Below are 19,163 nucleotides of genomic sequence, written 5' to 3'. Positions count from 1 at the left end.
ATACCCAGAAAGGCCGGGTCGACCGGACCACGCAATCAATTCGCCAAGCCCCGCCCGCCGTGACGGATGGCACCCAAGACCCGGCCCACAATGCCGTTCTTGCGCCGGCCGAGTGGAGGACTGAGAGGACCTTTTCGGCCCCTCCACCCCAAAACCACGCGTAAGACATGTTTCATGTGATACGGTGCATGATTCCAGCCTGACTGGGCTAGTGACGGGAGAATCGATCGCGGGAAGCAGGTCCCGTGTAACGAGCCAGCAACGGCTCAACACTTCAGTGTGTCCTTATGTGCCCTCCGATCCATAGACCAATATGGTACATATTTAATGTACAGAGATAAGAGGAGCGTTGTCCCCTCCCAGCATGCTCGCATCACCGGAAAATGCGCCCCGCCAAAACCGCTTTAGAAACAACCGTAACGCCCTGTCCTCCATCCCAGTCTTGTATGCCAACGGACCTTCATGGGACGACCGCAATTCCAATGGATTTCGACTGGTAAATGATAGACCGGCAGATGCCTTCGAGGGACAGACCGGAGAGTCGGAGCTCGGACTGCTTGATCTTTGCGATTTCGTAGATGTGCTTGAGGCTGAGGGTCCCCACGATTTCCTTCCCTGGGTTGCTCGCCCCTTTCCTCTTGCCCTTCTTGCCCGTCGGCACCTCGGCCGCGTTGAGCAGAAGCCATGATGTCTGCGGTGTCCGAACCTCGAAATGGAATGTTCTGTCTCCCCTAACCGTAACCCGGACAGGCATTGGGGTGCCGGCGATCAAGTGCTGCGTTCTAGCATTGAACTCCTGCGAAGACGCATCAGCCAACTAGAAACAGACCCTCCCCCTATGGTGTCTTTCTAACCTTGCAGAAGTCCATTGACTTGATACCCTTGCTACCCAGCGCCGGACCGACGGGTGGACTCGGGCTTGCTTGGCCGGCACCGACGATGATCTTGACCACCTGATCAGCAACGGACCGTGCCTTCGACATCTTGTCAACCGTATACGCAGGTCTCGGAAATTGGCCGCGTAAAGAATGAATAGAGATCGGAATCGGTCACAGGGACTCGAATCAGGTCGTGTGAGGCTGGGTCGCTGTCGGTCTACCTCCACCGGGAAGCTCCCAAAAATTTCGGAGCTGGCTCTGTGAGAATGGCCGGCACCAGCCACACTTGTCCAAGTGCCGCGAACTTAGCCACAAGCATCCGTCTCGGCACAGTCGGGGTCAAACAAAATGTCCGTGCACTGGTTGACGGCCTGGTGACGTCCAAACAGGACAGGGGTTTGTTAGCGGCAAGCTCCTCCCGCCTTCGGGCAGCGTTTTCGAGGGGTCCCTCGACAGCGGTGAATGGCTCTCCCCAAGTCTTATCTAAAACAACCTCACGTTCACTGTGAAAAACCTAGTGGTTCCCCCTCTGTCCCTTTTTGACGACGGCCTTTTGACCCCCCAACACCGATCCTACGAAACCGACATCATGTTCAAGTGGGCGCAGCAACAGTAAGAATACAGGCGCCCTAAACCCCACCTTCGTTGTCGTAGTCTAACCTGCATTCCTACAGGCTGGCCAACGTCGCCGGCACGCAGGAGCCCATCTATGGCGCCTCTGCCATCAAGTCGGTCGCCGAGGAGGCCGAGACGACGCCTTACTCAGAGCTCACCAGGGACGACCTAAAATGGCAGGCAATGGAATCCACCAGCGTCGAAACCCAGACCTTCTACTTCATGTCCGACAGTGGCCAGCTCGCTTTTGCCCAGGTCATTTATAGCAACGTGGCGTACGCTTCCCGTGCTGCCCGCTCAGGCTTCATGCGCTGACCTTTCTCAAGCGGCATCCGCACTACCTGCCAGTTTAACTGCAAAGTCTTCAGCCTCGACGGGTCGAAACCCCACCTCTGGTCCACGACGCAGCTGAGCAACCACGACTTCAGCGAAGACCGGACCGGTTTCTACGCCGATGATTGCGCTCTAGAGCTCTCGGAGGATGGAACAACATATACAATCAAGTCGATGAACGACGACAAGGCCATTGTGAACCTAACCGTCAAGCGAACGGCCCCAGGTTTCAAGGCGGGAAAGACCGGCAACACGCTTTTTGGCACCGACCTGTCCAACCCTTGGGGGTCCATGCGCCACATCTTTTGGCCGAGGTGCACTGCTGAGGGAACGGTGACAACCAAGGAAGGCCCCATCGATTTTAAGGGCAAGGCGTTCTTCTCCTATGCGCTCCAGGGCATGAAGCCTCACCATGCCGCGGCCAAATGGAACTTTTGCAACTTCCAGGGCCCAAAGTACTCAGCCATCTTAATGCAGTTTACCACCCCGCCGTCGTATGCTTCGACCGTGGTGAATGTGGGTGTCATTGCCAAGGATGGGGAGATCATCGTTGGCGGTTGCAAGAGCGACGTCACCCACATTCAAACCAAGAGTGACAGTGAGAACGACTGGCCAGAGCCGACGACCATCAAATACACATGGGCGGGGACAACCAAGGATGGCAAGCCTGTGGAGGCCTTTATCGAAGGCGGCCTTGAAGAGAGACTCGACAGGATAGATGTCATGGCCGAGGTTCCTGGTTTCGTAAAGAAGATCGTGGCCGGAGCCGCAGGCACGAAGCCGTACATCTACCAGGTTAGTCGTCCGTGGAGAACTCCTTGATCCCCTGCCTAACATCGCATAGTACTCGCCACAAAAGACGAAGCTGTCGCTAAAGCTCAAGATCGGGGACGAGGAAATTTCCGAGGAAGGCTTCGTGTTCAGCGAAGCAACCTTTATTTCTGAATAGACATCTACCCTAGTCGGGTAGCAGGGCTTTGGGTACAATGTCTGGCAAACAGGTGCTAGGACTGGCGTTGGGATGGTACCGTTAGAGACTGGACACTCGTTGTGTGGGTAATACACGTTGCACAGAAGCTGAACCGAGGGCATGGGGATGGCCTAAGCACGAGAGACGGGACGGTCTGTTGAATACGTAATAATAAAATCCCTAGTAACTCAAGGGACTCAACAGCTGCACTAATATAATTGCCAATGTTCGAGATATATGAATCACGGATATTCCTTTACCAGCACCTCGCATGCGAGTAGCTCAATCCCATTTTCATTTTCATTCTTCGATCATATAACTCCTTTGTCTTCGTCCGATGTATTTAACTTGAGCTAAAGCGAAACAAGCCGAAAACGTTCAGAATAAGAAAACTGGAAGGTGCCGTTGGGAGTTCTGAGGCCAACCAAGCCCCACTTTGCATACAAGGGCGCGCGACACCTTCCAGGTTTGTTTTCCGCGAACTTACATTCGATCCAACACCCGAGTTCCATTCACGAGCACAAAGGACCTTATTTGCTCAGAATCGACGAGAAAAAATGCCGCCAACCGTCCCGCAGCGCGGAGGCCCGAGTGGGCTGAAGCGAAGCGTCGCGGGCAAGACCGTCATGAAAACAGGCGCAAAGCGCCACCGGTATGTCGCACATACAGAGCTTCTACCGCCTTCGGCTCTCCGTAAAACCAACCTGCTAACATGGCTTTTCGTGTCACAGGAAAATCATCAAGGATTGCATCCGCGGGATCACCAAGCCCGCGATTCGGTAAGTCCCTGGCAACTATGGAAACTGGAAGTGGGTCGGCATCGCTGTCCTGCCGAGTCTACTGCGAACATCTTGAGATTTCATGCACATATTTGGCGGGTTTGGGACCCGATCGACTTGAGATAGTATATCATCGTCTTTTATTATTTTACTATTGACATTATTCCACTTCTTCGTTTGCCTGTTGGTTCCTTGGATGGGGGCGGAAAGTTTCAGCGCTGGCCTTTTTCTTCTGAAATTCTTGTTATTGTTTACTTCAACATCACAAGGTGCTTTGGATAAAAAGCATGGTCGCTAACTAACGATAACAGTCGCATGGCTCGGCGCGGTGGCGTCAAGCGTATCTCAGCCACCATCTACGATGAAGCGCGCCATGCACTGAAAGCCTTCCTTGCAACAGTATGCTTCAGCGGCTCTCCTCGGGTCTTCCCCTATCCTTTGTACCAGAGTACTAATGCGTCAATAGGTTATACGCGACGTCGTCACTTATACGGAGTACCGTAACGCGAAAACGGTGACGGTTAACGACGTGAGTGAAGCAGAGCAATGGGCAGACTTCTGACCATAACTGACGGGACTTCAGGTCATCTTTGCCCTGCGCCGCATTGGCCGGCCGATCTACGGATTCGATCCGGAGACTTACAGTGCCAAAAAGAACCCAGTGGCTGTCCGCAAGGATGTTTGAGCACGAAACCCGGCCTTTTCCTTTTCTCTCAGTGCTTCAACTATGCCTGTGAGCCGTTTTCTCTCTTTCTATTGGGATTTGGGATCGGGAATTTGGGGTAAATGATAAGCCTAGCTGTTTATTTTCCTTTTCTACGGCCGGAGTACGGACGGGATAGAGATATATACGGCGTCATGTCAGGAGCTGGTGTATTCAGGACGGATCTCAATAATGGACGGAACGCTGGATGGTGTTGTGACGAAAGCTCGGTAATTACTTCCTGAGATCAAGATTCTGTGTCAAAGTGCGGACCTAAACTTTGTCCCGAAAGGTGAGCTTCTGATCCGGTGACAAGCGATGAAACAACAGCAAAACCAAGGTATCATTGAGCGAATGTCTATGTGGTATCTTAAAGGAGAACCGGTTGAAGATCCGCCCCCCAGAGTATTGCCCCCCCAATCCATCGCCAAACCAACGCCGTGTTATCCATACCAAGCCGAACCAGGAAAAAGCCAATCGCTTCCATATGCTGTCGCATGCCAAGGAAACCCTCGTCGGTATCCAAAAGTGCTCGAACCCGGGCCCTCTCCAAACAAGCCCAAGCGCTCCCTACCTCCTCCGCCCGTCCCGCTCTCCGATCATCCTCTCTAGCGCCCGCGCGGCCCGCATCTCCCCCTTCCTAAACGGGCTGTTAAACATCTCCGGCAGCACCATGATGCTGTTGGCATGCTCCTTCGCAAACCCCACCTCGGCATCCTTGCCGCACCGCTCCCGTGCCACACGCACCGCCTCGCGGAGCAGGTCCCCGCCCAGGCCCTTGCCCCGGTACCGCAGCCTGGTCGTCCAGGCGCGGATCACGCCCCGCCCGCCCTTGAGCTTGAAGCTGTTCTGCCTGCTGTGCGCCTTCCGCCGGCCACCGCCCCCACCACCCCCGCCGCCGCTGTTCCCATCCGACGAGGGCGACGGCCGCTCCAGCCGGAGGACCAGTGCGCCGACGACGTCGGGCCCGTACCGCGTGCCGAAGACCAGGTCCTCCTCGTCGCCGTCGCGCCCGGCCGTGAGGAAGTCCCAGGACAGCTCCTCGGCGGCGCGCAGGTAGCCCGAGGTGAGGAAGCGGATGGCCGTGAGGTAGGTCATGATGGCGCCGCTGGCCAGCATGAGGGCGGTGCCGAGGTCGTGCTGCGAGTTCTGCGTCCAGGCATAGCGGTAGATGCCCGCCAGCACGGCGACGATGGCCGCGAGCGGCAGCGGGTGGAACACGAGGTGGAAGGCGGCGAGCTGCCGCTGCTGGGCGATACTGTCGGCGACCAGCTTGAGGGCGGCTGCTTTGTCCTCGCGGGAGGTCAGCAGTTCGAGGGAGAGCGGGGGGATGTTGTCGTTGAGGGCTGCTTGCGCGGGGTTGGCCCCGAGGGGGGACGGCGAGATGGGCGGGAGGGTTTGTGGTGTGTACGGCCCGAGAGTGGGCGTCGAAACGTTGGACATTGTGGAGTCCAGGAGGACGAGGTTGGCGCGGAGGAAGGTTAAAAATGCTGGTCGAGAGATGTCAACACAAGCTCGAAAGTTTAAGCTTGCTCGATGTAACTTGATGTAACGGTGGGTTGTTTGCGTTTATATTGCCCCCCACAACCCTCTGGTGCCTTTGCAGTTCTCAGGTTTTAAACAAGACCACCACCTCTTGGGAGTTGCAAAAGCTCACATGTAGATGGTGGAGGTTGATGAAAAAAGGGCAACAAAAGGAAAGAGAAAAAAACACTAAAACTTACCAGCACTTGTTTTCAGGCCAGGTACGGCATTGATCCTGTCAACAAGGGTGTTCGATTGACAGGTGCTCAGATTGAGCTCAGTGATGGCACCCACGTGCCGAGAGCTCGCCATGGCACAGGTCCAGGCTCGGTCCAAAATCAATTAAGCACTTGCAAGCGAAAATGCCGAATCAGCCGCAACTGCATGGGTTGCAATACCGCCGCTGTGTGTTTGAATCTTCAAACATTCCCTTATTGAGCTGAAGATTCAACAGCTCAGAGATTGGGGAGGGGGATGCGAGCGGTGTTAAAGGACGAAGATGAAACGCTGGGGTGCGAACAGATGCGAAGAGAGGTGCTGGAAGCGGAGGCGGCAGAAACAGGCCTGCAAGATCGGGGCATGTACATCGGGAGATGCCCTTATAGGAGGATGATAAGCACAAGCGGCTCGCAATATGACGACAGCACCCTTTGTGATGTGCATGCAGGAGCGGTTCACAACCCCCAATAGATAGCAACCGTTGCAGATCCTATATACCTCTTGCAACGCCTCATCCCCCCGCGCGCGCTCAGACAACCATCTCGAACTGCGGGGTTCCTCGTCTGTTTGGTGGGCTGCATGTTGGGGATCAAGGGATGACCTGATAAGGTCGGGATACATGAAAGAATCGATTCTGTGGTTGGGACTGCAAGGCCAATGGGGGATCCGATGCAGCAGGACCTAAAGGTCTGCGTGACCCCATCACCAAGCACCCCACCACCGTCGCAAGCCCCTCACCCTGAAACAGCTCAAACCAGCCCAGTGGGTTTGCCTGCACGCTCGCAACAACAGCGACGAGCCCCGCCCGCTCGGGGCATTCGTCTTACGACCAAGGAAAAAAGGCGAGATCGACATGAAGAATTATTACTTCAGCATAACTCTCGCAGTAATAAGCCGCCTTTTCTAGGCCTCGGTGCCTGTGGTCAGCTCTGGACGGTCATGCCTGTGTGTTTTACGCCCAAGAAGGACCCGGGCAAGGGGCTTTGGATGAAAGGAAGAAAACCGTTGACTTTACGGCAAGGGAAGCAAAGTTGTTGATCCCAGTTGCAGGCAAAGCCCCGGGACCAGCTGTGAGGGGATAGGTAAATAAATGGTTGCTTACACAGTTAAGGGGCTAAATACGAAGTCAATCAGTCGAATGCATTGAGACAACGTCGATTCCGATCAGACATCGACGGCGGGGGTGCCCGGTTCCAGATCATCGTAAGAAGCGCAGGGGCCACACCGACCGGCCCAGGCGAGACTTCGTGGTGTTGCAAACATTGACCCTGGTTTGGGGGCGGCGCAGGAGGATGGCAAACACTGGCGCCCGTGTTTCATCCCGCATGCGCTGGGCACACCCGTCAGGGTGGTGCAAGTGAGTCAGAGAGTCGCAAACTGGCACAACTGGGTTACCACAGAAGCGATTCAATCGCCATCGTCCACCCTACGAGTGGACCTCCGCTTGCCTACGAATGGAGTTTGAGGGATCGAACATCGCGCTGAATCGGCAAAATACGGCCTGTAAAGTATTTCTTTACGCACCAGGATTTGCGGCGTTGCTTGTCCCATCGAGGCGTTGCTTCCATTGCTTACTTGTTAGGGAAGATCATGTGTCCCTGTCTGAATGTACAGAAATTAGTTAAACGAAGCTATCTGTTCTGTTGGAGGGAGCAAAATGTCCCTGCGGAACAAAACGGAGATGCGCAAGGGCTGCTGAGTCACGCCCGAAAGATTCCGACGCAACTCAATGCCAAGCACCCAGCTGACCCATCGAACCCTGACATGGCCGACATGAACGAACTTCCGCCCCTCCAACAGGTCGAAAGTCCTTGTTATTCAGGATCTCGTTTTTCTCACCCTTGGCTGAGCCCCGGAGGCACGGAAATGACTGGAGAATGGCAGTTTCTGCTTGTCAGGCTTTGTTGTTAGACCGGACGAGACCGGCCGAACCCGGGCCTTAAGATTTTCGAATGCCTGCCCTGCCCGATCGCTGATCTCGATTCCCTTTGTGTGGCTCATTCCAAGTTTCCAACACCTTGATATAAAAAGACACCAGGCACATTCCTAGAGGCGCCTGATTTTACGTTGATATCAAACCACACACCATAACTCGCCAAACACCACACAACTGTACCCACATACGTAACTGGTTACTTTGTTCACACTCATCCCAATGATCTCCTTCGAAGCAAGCAAGAAGATCTGCTCGCCCAAACAAGCAGCGCAGCTAAGCCGCGCCGTGGCGCCCTTCTTCTATCAAGCCCATACTGTGGGTCTTGGTTATTCTGCCACGGTCCGTGTTGCTGCGATCACTCGCCAGTCCCGGGCTTCTCTCCAGCCCACTCCCTCCGGCAAACGAAGCTTCTCGACGACAAGTGTGAACCAGCTCCGAGATGTCTTCCCCGCCAAAGACACGCCGTTCATACGCAAGACACCGCCAGCATGGGAACACCCAGGCTACACCGAGGAGGAGATGTTAGCTGTCGTGCCTGGCCACAGGTCGCCCGAGACCGTGGGCGATTGGGTTGCGTGGAAGCTAGTCCGTTTGGCCCGGTAGGTGTCACGAGCTCGAAGCAAGCAAGGAAGTACCGCTAACGACAAGCACAGATGGGCAACTGATATTGCCACGGGTATCGGACGGGAGCAGCAGGTCGACATGAAGAACCCGACCACCGCTGTAGCGGCAGAGAAGCCACTGACAGAAGCCCAATGGGTACGAAACCCCACTATTATCCATGTCGTGTGTCTGATGCGGTTTGGGGGTGGTTCAGGATTAGCAAATGTGCTCACAAATGTGGGCCGTTGCAGTCCTTCACCTCGAACTTAAGCCATCCCCAGCCCGTGTCTTGGCGCCTTTCAGTCATCAAGGCGACAACAGTCTGCTTCAAGAGAACTCTGCTAACTTTCATCTACTAGCTTGTGAGAGTCATCTTTCTAGAATCGATTGCCGGCGTCCCCGGCATGGTTGGGGGCATGTTGCGCCACCTCCACTCCCTTCGCCGCCTCAAGAGAGACAACGGTTGGATCGAGACCCTCTTGGAGGAATCATTCAACGAGAGAATGCACTTGATGACGCTGATGAAGATGGCCGAAGTTGGGTGGTTCATGAAGACGATGATCCTTGGGGCACAGGGTGTCTTCTTCAACGCCATGTTTCTGAGCTACCTGGTCTCGCCAAAAATCACCCACCGGTTTGTGGGATATCTGGAAGAGGAAGCGGTGCACACCTACACTCGCTTGCTCCGCGAGATCGAACAAGGTGACCTACCAAAGTGGTCCGACCCAGCCTTCCAGATCCCGGAGATCGCGATCACCTACTGGCGGATGCCCGAAGGGAAGCGGACGATGAAAGACCTGATTCTTTACATCAGGGCCGACGAAGCCGTCCACCGTGGAGTCAACCATACATTGGGCAATCTGAAGCAGAAGGAGGATCCGAACCCTTTTGTTTCCGAGTACCGAATCGGCGAAGAACAGCACAAACCCAAGGCAGCGTTGAAGCCCGCCGGGTACGAGCGACGTGACGTTATTGGCTGAAGTCACTCTCCGGGAGGGGATACTGGGTGGCAACATTTACTTGCGGATACACTTTGGGTTTGCTTGGGCGTTCATGGTTTAGACCGGACCGGTTGATGGCGTTGGGGCTAGATAGACGATATACCCTCTTCTCTCTGTATAAGTAAGGTACGGGCGTAAGAAAACAAGACTTGCAAGATAGCAAGCATGCAATATGACGCTGGATTCAGCGAACCTCACCTCGAACGTCTGTCATGGTCAAAACGGCTAGGCCCTAGCCGAATCCTCATGGACGTCCCAAATCCTAACATACTCGCGTGGCTTTTTTCGTGTCTTCTATTCACGTTTCCTAACCTGGCCATGAACATCCTGCTCTCCCAACACACCAGCATCCACTGGCAATCATCGAAACGAAACCTTCCATGCAGTTATCGCATGGGCCTACCTGGCCCGTCCACTCAGGTACGCACCGAACTCAATGCCAAGAAATTAACTCATACGTGCAGCAGTAGGGCTGCAGCAAGTCCAATTGCTGTCTCGCCGTTTGGGCGCGTTCGTTGGGCACGATGCAAGTAAAATGCCCACTGCTCGGATATTGTCGCACAAGAATCAGGCAATGGACAATGGAATCAACCGGGCGTTTTTAGACGAAGGCGATCAGTAGGATTTCTGACGCTGCGGGTCCAGCTTGTTGATCAGGACTGTGTGAGACTGCTTTGACCAATGCTTTTACTGTGTATGGATGCCTCGACGGGATGGCTACCGTTGACAGTGCGGGTTCCGTCATCTCCGTTCCATCGCCTTGTTTTAGAATTCCAATTTCATGTCTCACTCATCATTCATGCCGTGTCTTTCGCTCTCTTCAGAGCGGAAATGACATATCTTCGTCACTGTGCTCCTTGACTCGAGCCAGACGCCAGTCTTGCTACCCTCGATAGCGGCTTCAAGGCGCCTCTGTCCTTGTGCGGAGAACAGCCCTTGTTTGAATGCCCATGGTGGACGCTCCGCCTCGACTCAGCTTGTTGCGCCAGCGATACTCGGCTAGAAGCTGCTTGAAAGCAGGCTAGTTGACAATGCCGACGCCCAAAGCGCACTGACGAGAAGGCGCGTCGCTCAGACCTGGTTCGAGGGAACGTTGTGAGACGCAGGGTGCTCAAACACAACAGACGAACCCTGTAGTGTAGGAAGACCAGAGGCGAGGATTATCTTAGTCAAAGCCTCGTAGCAGAGCGCTTGTCAAATATAGACGGCGCGCTAGCATAGTCGCAGCAAACAACGTGTGAAGTTGGTGGAGAGTTTGGCCCCTTCCGGCGACCAGCACAATTAGGAGAACCGAAGGGCTTGAAGAATTCCGTTTAAGGAAGCTGTGAGACTGCTTGAGGCTAGCCGAGAACGATTCGCTGCCGGTGCCCCACTCGGCTTGGCGCCTGCCGCTCACTGAGTGGGGCGCGCACACCCGGGCCCCTCCAAGCTCTTGGTGTTCTCCATCCTCATTTAGGAGAGGAGAAAGAGACGGCGGCTACGAAACATCAGATTGCGAACCACCGCCTCCCCGACGGCCGCGCACAGTTCAACGTTCGCTGCCCTATTCGGACGATCCCACCATCGTATTTTCGACAGGGAATGAGCTGCCAGCGAAGCATCTGCACGCTTGTAACAGCCGGAATCCCAGGCGCGTCGTCGTCGCAGCACAGCCTCACAGCACTGCCACTGCCACCGGAAGGCTGATCGCACCTGTCCCCCAGTCTGCCTCGCCTTGCTTCTAAAGACAGCAACATCACGTATCTTCGTACCACGCAGGACCAAATCGCAACGGTCCGGTACCGACCCATGGACCAACAGCATTCCCATGCCCGCGGGCGGTCGCTCTCGGCGACGTCTACCGGTGGGGGTATAAGGAATGCCCACTCGCCGTCGCCTGCTCCTTTCCCTAATCCGAACGAAGAAGCAGCCTCAGCCATCGGTCTCGGCGTCAACCTCGTCGACCCAGCTCTCCAGCAGTTTCCCGTTGCCCAGCCCGACTTCTCGACATATGACGCGAACGCCGGCAGCTTCATGAGCAACCAGCAATCTGCCCCGCAGTCCTTCTCTCAGCCAGGCCTCGCGAACCCCTCTGCCGTCACGACGTTCGACTTGACCCAAGACTTTAGCGGTCAAGTCAAGGGCGAGAATTCACCCTTCGGCCCACCCAGCCCCGGCAGTTTCCCGTCGCAGTCTCAACAGCAGCAGCAACCCGGCCTCCTCGCGCCGACCTTCGGTGACGGCGACTTTACTATTTTCCCGCCTACAGCGGGCGAGCCACAGTTCAACACCCCACTTTTTGGCAACGACGGTCAGCAACAGCTTTCCGTTCCAGAACCCAACATGATGGCTCAGGCAAACCATACACCGACCCCTCCTCACCTCCTCAACCCCGACCCCCAACAGCCGGGCTCCGCGAATCATTCCCCCCGCTTCAACCAGCATCAGTTTTCCTCCCCGCCTGGGAGGCACTCAAGGAATGTTTCTCTTGGCCCCGAGGCGGCACTCCTGCCGGGCCAGCTGGACTGGACTCACGCGGGGCCTCAGTTTCAAGGGCACAGGCGCAGCGCTTCCGAGTACTCGGAGGTTTCCTCGGCTGCGCCCTCACCCAACCTCGTTAGCTCAGACACATTTGAACACCTAGATCATCACCACTCCCCGATGCAACGGCCCCAAGACGCCGCGCTATATCAGGAGTTACACGGGATAGGCAGCTTTAGTATCTCGGACCCTGGCACCCACAGCCCAAGTCATGGTGGGGCAAGAAGCCCATCCCATAGTCCTGCCATATCGCCTCGTATACTTCCCCAGCAGCTCCCTGATATGGGCCAGCAGGGAAGCTTCTTGCTACCGAACCAAAACAACAGCTTTGGTCCGTCATCGTACATGCACGCTCCCCAGGAGGCATTCCCTCAGCTCCAGGAGACCCCTGAGATGCAACAGGGAATGCCTGCCCCACCTTCCATCAACATTGACTTTGCGCCAACTGCTGTTCGGAGCGGCTTCGAGCAACCAAAGAGTCTTGATATAGATTCGCTTACGCCGCCAGAGCGAGGTACGTAAATCGGTTCCCGCGCGGTCTTGGCAAGTCGTGGAACTAACCTCTTCTTAAATAGGGCGCCAAAGGGTGCAACGACCCCGCGCTGTCACGGACCCTTACAACAACAGCGGTGCGCTCTTGGGGGTCCACCGCAGTGTTTCGGCGTCCGGGGGTCTCTCCCCCGACACCGCCGCCGGCACGCGGCCCGAAACATCCCGCTCACTTTCCCCTCTTGACCGCGGAGGCAGCACGGCGGCGAGCAGGAGGCGCCAATCCACTTCGGCCGTCCCCAATAATGTCATGGCGCTCCGTCTCGTCGATCCCGACTATAACGGCGGAGCCCAAGGGGAGGGTGGCGGAGGTAGCGCAAAGCGCGTGCAGAAACACCCGGCGACGTTCCAGTGCACCCTCTGCCCGAAACGGTTCACCCGAGCCTATAATCTACGCTCGCACCTCCGGACACATACCGATGAGCGGCCGTTCGTGTGCACTGTCTGTGGCAAGGCGTTTGCGCGGCAGCATGACCGAAAACGGCACGAAGGCCTTCACTCTGGTGAAAAGAAGTTCGTTTGCAAGGGAGAGCTCAAACGCGGCGGGCAGTGGGGCTGTGGTCGGAGGTTTGCCCGCGCCGATGCGCTTGGCCGTCATTTCCGGTCTGAGGCGGGCCGTATCTGCATTAAGCCGCTCCTCGACGAGGAGATATCCGAGCGGATTAGGCAGTGGGATGAGGATCAGAGGCAGCAAGCTCAGCAAGCCATGGCTCAGGGTCTCGTCATGCAGCCGCAGGGCATGATGATGCCACCCGGTATGGACCCCAACACCGGCGGCTACCCGATAGACGCCAGCGGCAATTATGCGCTACCGCAGGCGTTGTTGGCACAGTATCCCGCCCTGGCGCAAATGAATTGGTCGGGCGCCGACATGGGCGGCGGTGGCAGCGGCATCGAGGACGAGCTGAGCGGCAGAAGCAGCTTCGACGCGAGTGACTACGACGGCGAGGACGATGGCGGTTATGTCAGCGGGCCCGGCACCGGCTTCGGCCAGGGTGGGATGCAAGAAAACTTCGGCGAAATGGGCTACGCCAGTGACTATGGCGGGCGCTGATGTTCTCCTCCTCTTGCGGCTTTGTCTTTTTTTTACCCTTTTCTCTTTCTTCTTGGGCCTTTGAGCACCGTGCAGCAACCAGATTCCTTGGGTGCACTTTTGCGCATGGAGGACCCTCTTCCCAATGTATGATGTTCATACGCTTTATACCTCTTTTGGTTTATACCTATTTGTTAGGTGTGTGGCTTTAGTTTGTGGATGTGAATGGGGTTGTTGTTGATGACATTGATGATTTGGTTGGTATTTTCTTCTCATGACGGTAGATAGGAGATCAACGTATTTGGGGGCAGGCTTTGGGCAATTTAGGAGGGCCGTCATCACGGCCAGGCTTCCGGGTTCGAACTTTTGTAGACTGGATCGCGATGGTTAGACATAAATTAAGCCAGCGTTCGGCGTTTCTTGTCGCTTTTCGGCTGCCATACACATATGACATGTTATAAAGTGCGGCCCGGCTCCGAAAATCTTCTTGCAGGTGTCCGATGGGCTAGCCCGCCCAGCGCTCCGGAACCTGAAGAACTCCGTATCCGAGCGCGGAACCTCGGCTCGGAACCTATTTCACTAATCCAAACTGCACGGGTTGCATTTGTCAGCTCCCCGCTCAGGCACGAGCCAAAGATATAACCATGCTATCCTATTTCGGAGCGATTGAGGCTTTCTCGTCGAAAGGTTTCGGGGAGTGGGCTACCCGTCGAGTGATGAAGAAGTTCGAATCAGGCCGAACGAGCCAACCGGCAACTAAGTTACTCGGTGTCCATGTCACGATAATGTTGATTCCAACACTGCACCTAGACACTCAATTACTAATCTCTCCGTTCGTCGGACATATGATAGCCGCATACGACCAAACGTGGCGTATTGCGTGACGAGCGGGCCGCTGTGATGGATAGGCGGGTGTGGTTAAGCCGAGTCGCCTAGGTACTACTAGCCTTCGGCTTTAGGTTGCACCTGCAGTGTGAAGCGAGCCGGTTACACCTTATCTCCTACGTACAGTCCAGTCTTGACATCATGAGGTGGGGTTTATAGCCTCTCGGAGGGTATATATATAGGGAGGGCGCATGTCCCATTGTTGGCCTTTACTACCCTCAAAGTCTGGACTATATCTTCAACCCTACTTCCCTACCTAGTCATCTGCCCCCGAATCAACGGAAACTTCACGGACTCTGTCAGTCATCAACAAAAGCATAGTCCGAATTGCGCCATGGCACCCCCTTCGCAGGTCAATGCGGTGGTCCTCACCAAACCCGGAACGGCTGAAATCAAGACGGTGCCCCTCCCAGAGCTTCCGGATGACTACATCCTCGTCCGCACCACCGCTGTGGCTCTCAACCCAACAGACTGGAAGCACATCGAAAGAGATGCAAATGCCGTAGGGGCCCGTGTAGGCTGTGACTATGCTGGCATCGTCGAGCAAGTCGGACCCAAGGTGACCAAGCCGTTCGCCAAGGGTGACCGTGTCTGCGGCATCGTTCACGGGGCCAACTCGGTGCGGCCCGACAGTGGTGCCTTTGGGGAGTACATCATCGTCAGAGGCAACATCCAGATCAAGATCCCCGACAATCTCAGCAACGAGGAGGCCGCCACGCTGGGCGTCGCCATCAGCACGGTGGTAAGTTACCCCTGAACAACACCCACCCCCAACCGAAACAACAACCCTAGCCAGACAACTAACTCCCTCCCAAGGGCCAAGGTCTCTACCAGGCCCTCAAGCTCCCCATCCCGGGTACCCCCGAAGCGGCCTCCCCCAGCAACCCGCCCCCGGAGATCCTGATCTACGGCGGCAGCACGGCCACGGGGCTGGTCGGCATCCAGTTCGCCAAGCTATCAGGCTGCCGCGTGGCAACAACATGCTCACCATCCAACTTCGAGTACCTCAAGTCGCTGGGCGCCGACGCGGCGTTCGACTACCGGTCGCCGACCGTGGTGGACGACATCAAGGCGTGGAGCCGCGACGCGGACGCGCTGACGCTGGCCTGGGACTGCATCGCCATCGACGGCGGCGCGGAGATCTGCGCCGCGGCGCTGAGCCGCACCCGGCCGGGCCACTACCGCGCGCTGCTGAGCGTGGAGGATGAGGCGATCACGAAGGTGAATGAGAAGGTGGATAATGGGGCGACGCTGGGGTATACGATTCTGGGGGAGGAGATTAAGAAGGGGGGGAGGGAGATCCCGGCGATTCCGGAGGATTATGAGTTTGGGAAGAGGTTTTGGGAGGTGTCGAGGGGGTTGTTGGCGGAGGGGAAGATCAAGCCTGCTAGGACGGATGTCAACCGCGGTGGGAAGGGCTTGGAGGGTGTGCTGGTTGGGTTGGAGGAACTGAAGGCAGGGAAGGTCAGTGGCGTCAAGTTGGTGTATACTCTCTGAACGGGTTGTTGTCATAAGCGGTGGTGGAGAGGATGAGAAGAAGACGCTGTGCCTGTGATGTATTCAGATCGCAAGCCATCAGACTCGGATTGGTAGATTTGAATGAGAGCACAGGCTGTTGTTGAAGGGTATATCATGATGAATATTACATGGAACAACACAAGTGAGAGAAACAAAAGTTCTGACAAACACATAGACCCTGCTCCCCCGCCACAACCAAGGCCCGGCGGGCTTAGCCTAGGCATTATCGCTTTGCCCTCCGTTCGGCTGCATGAGGTTTTTCACCACCTGCTCCAGGAGTTCCTGGTGGGCACTCGAGAACCGCATCTTGACGAACGGTTTCACCAGGGCGCCACACTCGATGCTGGAGATATCGACCAGCTCGTAGTCTCCGCTGTCGGGCCCAACGACCAGCTCAGGGCCGTCCGTAACCTCTCCTCGCCGTCTGACTTCATAGCTGCTCCGCACCGTAACGCCGCCCTGCGCGTGGGCGCAGCACCGGACGCCGTGCTCAAAGTTCTGGAACACGCACGGAATGGCCACCTCTTTGGTCGCCCAGGACCCGACGCCCGGGATGATGGGCACACGGTCGTAGACGACGAAGGCCTCTAGTTCCTGGCCGTCCTTGGGGAAAAAGGGGTCGTTCGCCACCTCTTCCGGGTCCACGGGGCGCCGTTCGTATCGGTCAAGGTAGGGGTTTGGCTTGATCAGGGCTTCGTAGGTTTGGAGGGATGCGAGAACGACGGCTGGTGGAAGCGATGCCGGGATGGGCACCCGGGTGATAACGATGAAAGGCTCCGGCGGTGACATGATAATAGCTGGTGTGCGGTTGCAATTGGCGACGATGTGACGGATCTTCCGGTGTAGAGGGATACAATGCTTGGCTCCGGAATATGGAGCTCAATGGGAGCCCGGGCGTCTTTGTTCAGACGGCTTTGTTCTTTTTGCTCAGCTAATAGGTACCTCGATGAATCGGGTCGGGTCGGGCCGGGTCAACGAGAGAAGAAAACCCGGGGTAGGTAGAAAAGCAGTGTTGAAACGTTGAGTGCGTGAAGTAACCTAGAAGGTTGGTGGACGACGGCAGTGGTTATCAGTGCGCTCACTAGCATGGAAGGGTGCACGAGCAGCAAAATGTGAGATGGCGCAGGTGGGGGATATCAGGTGTGTGCACGCAGAGTCAAATTCCCAAAAGTAGCATCTCACGTCATCAGGGGTATCCAGGCCAATGTTAGAACTGTTTGCTTCACGAGATGCCTCACTTTGGGACGCGGGTGATCTGAGATCTGGGAAGGCAGGTCTGTGTTTGGGGTCATGATGCCCTGTGATTGCCCCAATGGGCGCATGGAGAGCGGGGCAAAAGACAGGAACATGGAAGCCGTGCGCTGCTTCCTTCTTCACCAATCCTTCTGCGACTAAAGGTTGAGCCCACTCTGGCTGCGTTAAGAGGCCGGAAACACACGGAGTCATCTGAAACAAGCTGCTGCTAATCGCGGCGTGGCTGAGAGGCACGAATACATGCTAAGTTGTCGACGTCTTTTCTTCCCCTTTCCTCGGCACTCGGGTCCCACCCGGCGGCGTCGAGTGCCTTCCTCCTTCATGCCCACGCCCCAGCTGCAAGATGCCGACTGGGTCGCCAAAGACGCGTCAACGGGGAAAAAAATTGCGCAGTCGAGCGGAAGGCTCTGGCCAGTCGCGTGTTGTTGTCTCGAAAACAACTTTATGGCGGTGAGGAAGCAGCATGCTCGTGGCATGCAAGCCAGAGGCCACTTCAGCCCCGTTTGGGCGCCGACCGACCCCACCACGATCCCTAGTGGGGCAACTTAGAAACTGGTGAAGACGTAACCTCCTCCGAACGAGCCTCGCAACAGCCCACCTCAGCTTGGTGGACCATTAAACATACGAATATCGGCCTCGGCATCGTGTTTAGGGCCGGCTCAGGAATTCTAAAAGTGGGCTTTTAGATGAAGCCAACATTATTAGCCCTGACGCAGCTTGCCGCAACCTCCCGCACTTTGGCCTGCGACAACAGTTCGTTCTCGCCCTGCGATGCCATTTTCAGAAGGCCAGAAACAAACCACAACACCGTTACCCTTGCTGCACTTGGCACTGCCTGCACCTCTAACTCAACCTTGTTCGAACAGATAACCAGTTGTAGTCGACACCTTGTTGCAGGCGCGTGGCTGCCCAGTTTGCGACGTAGCAGTACCCGCTCCACCATACTCGAAGACGATTCGCGGAAGCAATCCCCTGTTCTGCAGCTTCATACTAGATCGGGCCGCAGATGACAGTCATGGCCACGACGTCCGACATGTCCTGTCACTGGACGAGATGCCAACAAGATCATGAACTACCACTGCGTGACCGGGGCAACCACCAGCGTTGTTATGCCCGGGCTCTCGGCGCTGCTACTTTTGTTAAACCTCGCTCTGCTCTCAAAGAGAGCCATCGGGCGCGAACGCGGAAATAGGTCAGATAACGTTTACACAATAGACGAGATAACCGCTTTTCCAGGACCTTTACAATCCCGTGGCAGTTACTCCTCCCTCGTGACCCAACGCACGTCCAGAGGGTGTGGAAGGGGGCCACAGAAGTGTTGCAACGAGCCGGCTGTGGGGTAAGGCTGTCTAAGTGGAACTTACCCGGCGTGGATAAGGATGGATGAAGTCTCATCCACAACAACGCCGCTATCCATTTCAGCGAATACCCTGGGCTAAGAGTATGGAATACGCTGAAGATAATTTTATGTGTTGCGCTCGACGATGCGATACCATCTAGCCAGGGAATACCAGCAACATGGAGGATACTTGTCGGGAAAGTCTCCACATCACAGGCGCCCAAGTTCGGGACTGAGACGGACGGTTCGTCCCATTCAGGGTTGGATCCCCCATCCATCCCTGCAGCCGGCCAGCCAATGGAAACCCCTGAGCCCAGCCATCCACAAAAGTTTCTCGTCGCTGATGGTGGTGACAGGGGAGACAGGGACGCGAGCTTGCCGGTATTTACCCCACCTGACACACTCAGGAAGTGGGATGGTGGCAGGGATGAGGAGGGCGGGAAGCCTCGCGGTGAGGGATGGTCCTGAAGTGCCATCCGTCCGTCATCAAGCAACTCTTCCCTT

The 19,163-nt window shown here is 56.1% G+C and overlaps 9 protein-coding genes across 9 annotated transcripts; 6 read left to right on the top strand and 3 right to left on the bottom strand.

Moving 5' to 3' along the window:
* Positions 1–312: 312 nt before the first annotated feature.
* On the bottom strand, positions 313–1,238 carry F5144DRAFT_218615 (mitochondrial 54S ribosomal protein uL11m). The gene is made up of 2 exons (XM_066783115.1): positions 855–1,238; positions 313–796 (listed from the first exon to the last, which is right to left on the bottom strand). The coding sequence occupies exons 1-2, from the start codon at positions 981–983 to the stop codon at positions 461–463; spliced, it is 465 nt and encodes a 154-aa protein (XP_066642571.1). The 5' UTR covers positions 984–1,238; the 3' UTR covers positions 313–460.
* Positions 1,227–3,030, top strand: F5144DRAFT_629444 (Svf1-like-domain-containing protein; the record flags this gene model as incomplete). Its single annotated transcript, XM_066792379.1, has 6 exons — positions 1,227–1,252; positions 1,311–1,336; positions 1,397–1,490; positions 1,553–1,768; positions 1,820–2,621; positions 2,671–3,030. 6 exons carry the CDS (start codon positions 1,227–1,229, stop codon positions 2,773–2,775), a joined length of 1,269 nt encoding a protein of 422 aa, XP_066642570.1. The 3' UTR covers positions 2,776–3,030.
* On the top strand, positions 3,031–4,610 carry F5144DRAFT_571058 (histone-fold-containing protein). The gene is made up of 5 exons (XM_066788810.1): positions 3,031–3,448; positions 3,528–3,575; positions 3,887–3,974; positions 4,042–4,104; positions 4,159–4,610. The coding sequence occupies exons 1-5, from the start codon at positions 3,354–3,356 to the stop codon at positions 4,258–4,260; spliced, it is 396 nt and encodes a 131-aa protein (XP_066642569.1). The 5' UTR covers positions 3,031–3,353; the 3' UTR covers positions 4,261–4,610.
* F5144DRAFT_218461 (uncharacterized protein) lies at positions 4,590–6,005 on the bottom strand. The gene has a single exon (XM_066783114.1). The coding sequence runs from the start codon at positions 5,719–5,721 to the stop codon at positions 4,849–4,851; it is 873 nt and encodes a 290-aa protein (XP_066642568.1). The 5' UTR covers positions 5,722–6,005; the 3' UTR covers positions 4,590–4,848.
* Positions 6,006–7,764: 1,759 nt separating this feature from the next.
* On the top strand, positions 7,765–9,765 carry F5144DRAFT_571049 (alternative oxidase-domain-containing protein). The gene is made up of 3 exons (XM_066788809.1): positions 7,765–8,556; positions 8,611–8,716; positions 8,920–9,765. Exons 1-3 carry the CDS (start codon positions 8,177–8,179, stop codon positions 9,538–9,540), a joined length of 1,107 nt encoding a protein of 368 aa, XP_066642567.1. The 5' UTR covers positions 7,765–8,176; the 3' UTR covers positions 9,541–9,765.
* Positions 9,766–11,004: 1,239 nt separating this feature from the next.
* On the top strand, positions 11,005–14,132 carry F5144DRAFT_532100 (uncharacterized protein). The gene is made up of 2 exons (XM_066786959.1): positions 11,005–12,595; positions 12,657–14,132. Exons 1-2 carry the CDS (start codon positions 11,350–11,352, stop codon positions 13,682–13,684), a joined length of 2,274 nt encoding a protein of 757 aa, XP_066642566.1. The 5' UTR covers positions 11,005–11,349; the 3' UTR covers positions 13,685–14,132.
* Positions 14,133–14,882: 750 nt separating this feature from the next.
* F5144DRAFT_602246 (chaperonin 10-like protein) lies at positions 14,883–16,045 on the top strand (the record flags this gene model as incomplete). Its single annotated transcript, XM_066791190.1, has 2 exons — positions 14,883–15,290; positions 15,365–16,045. The coding sequence occupies 2 exons, from the start codon at positions 14,883–14,885 to the stop codon at positions 16,043–16,045; spliced, it is 1,089 nt and encodes a 362-aa protein (XP_066642565.1).
* A 237-nt stretch (positions 16,046–16,282) lies between these two features.
* Positions 16,283–16,855, bottom strand: F5144DRAFT_489256 (uncharacterized protein; the record flags this gene model as incomplete). Its single annotated transcript, XM_066785716.1, has 1 exon — positions 16,283–16,855. One exon carries the CDS (start codon positions 16,853–16,855, stop codon positions 16,283–16,285), a length of 573 nt encoding a protein of 190 aa, XP_066642564.1.
* A 904-nt stretch (positions 16,856–17,759) lies between these two features.
* On the top strand, positions 17,760–18,379 carry F5144DRAFT_218292 (uncharacterized protein). Its single transcript, XM_066783113.1, has one exon. It carries the CDS (start codon positions 18,007–18,009, stop codon positions 18,328–18,330), a length of 324 nt encoding a protein of 107 aa, XP_066642563.1. The 5' UTR covers positions 17,760–18,006; the 3' UTR covers positions 18,331–18,379.
* Positions 18,380–19,163: the final 784 nt, after the last annotated feature.

This window comes from Chaetomium tenue (genome assembly GCF_020726465.1).
Source record: "Chaetomium tenue strain MPI-SDFR-AT-0079 chromosome Unknown F5144scaffold_4, whole genome shotgun sequence".
NCBI lineage: Eukaryota > Fungi > Ascomycota > Sordariomycetes > Sordariales > Chaetomiaceae > Chaetomium > Chaetomium tenue.
The sequence above is the reverse complement of the archived record's forward strand: the minus strand, read 5'-3'. Positions and strand labels throughout refer to the sequence as shown.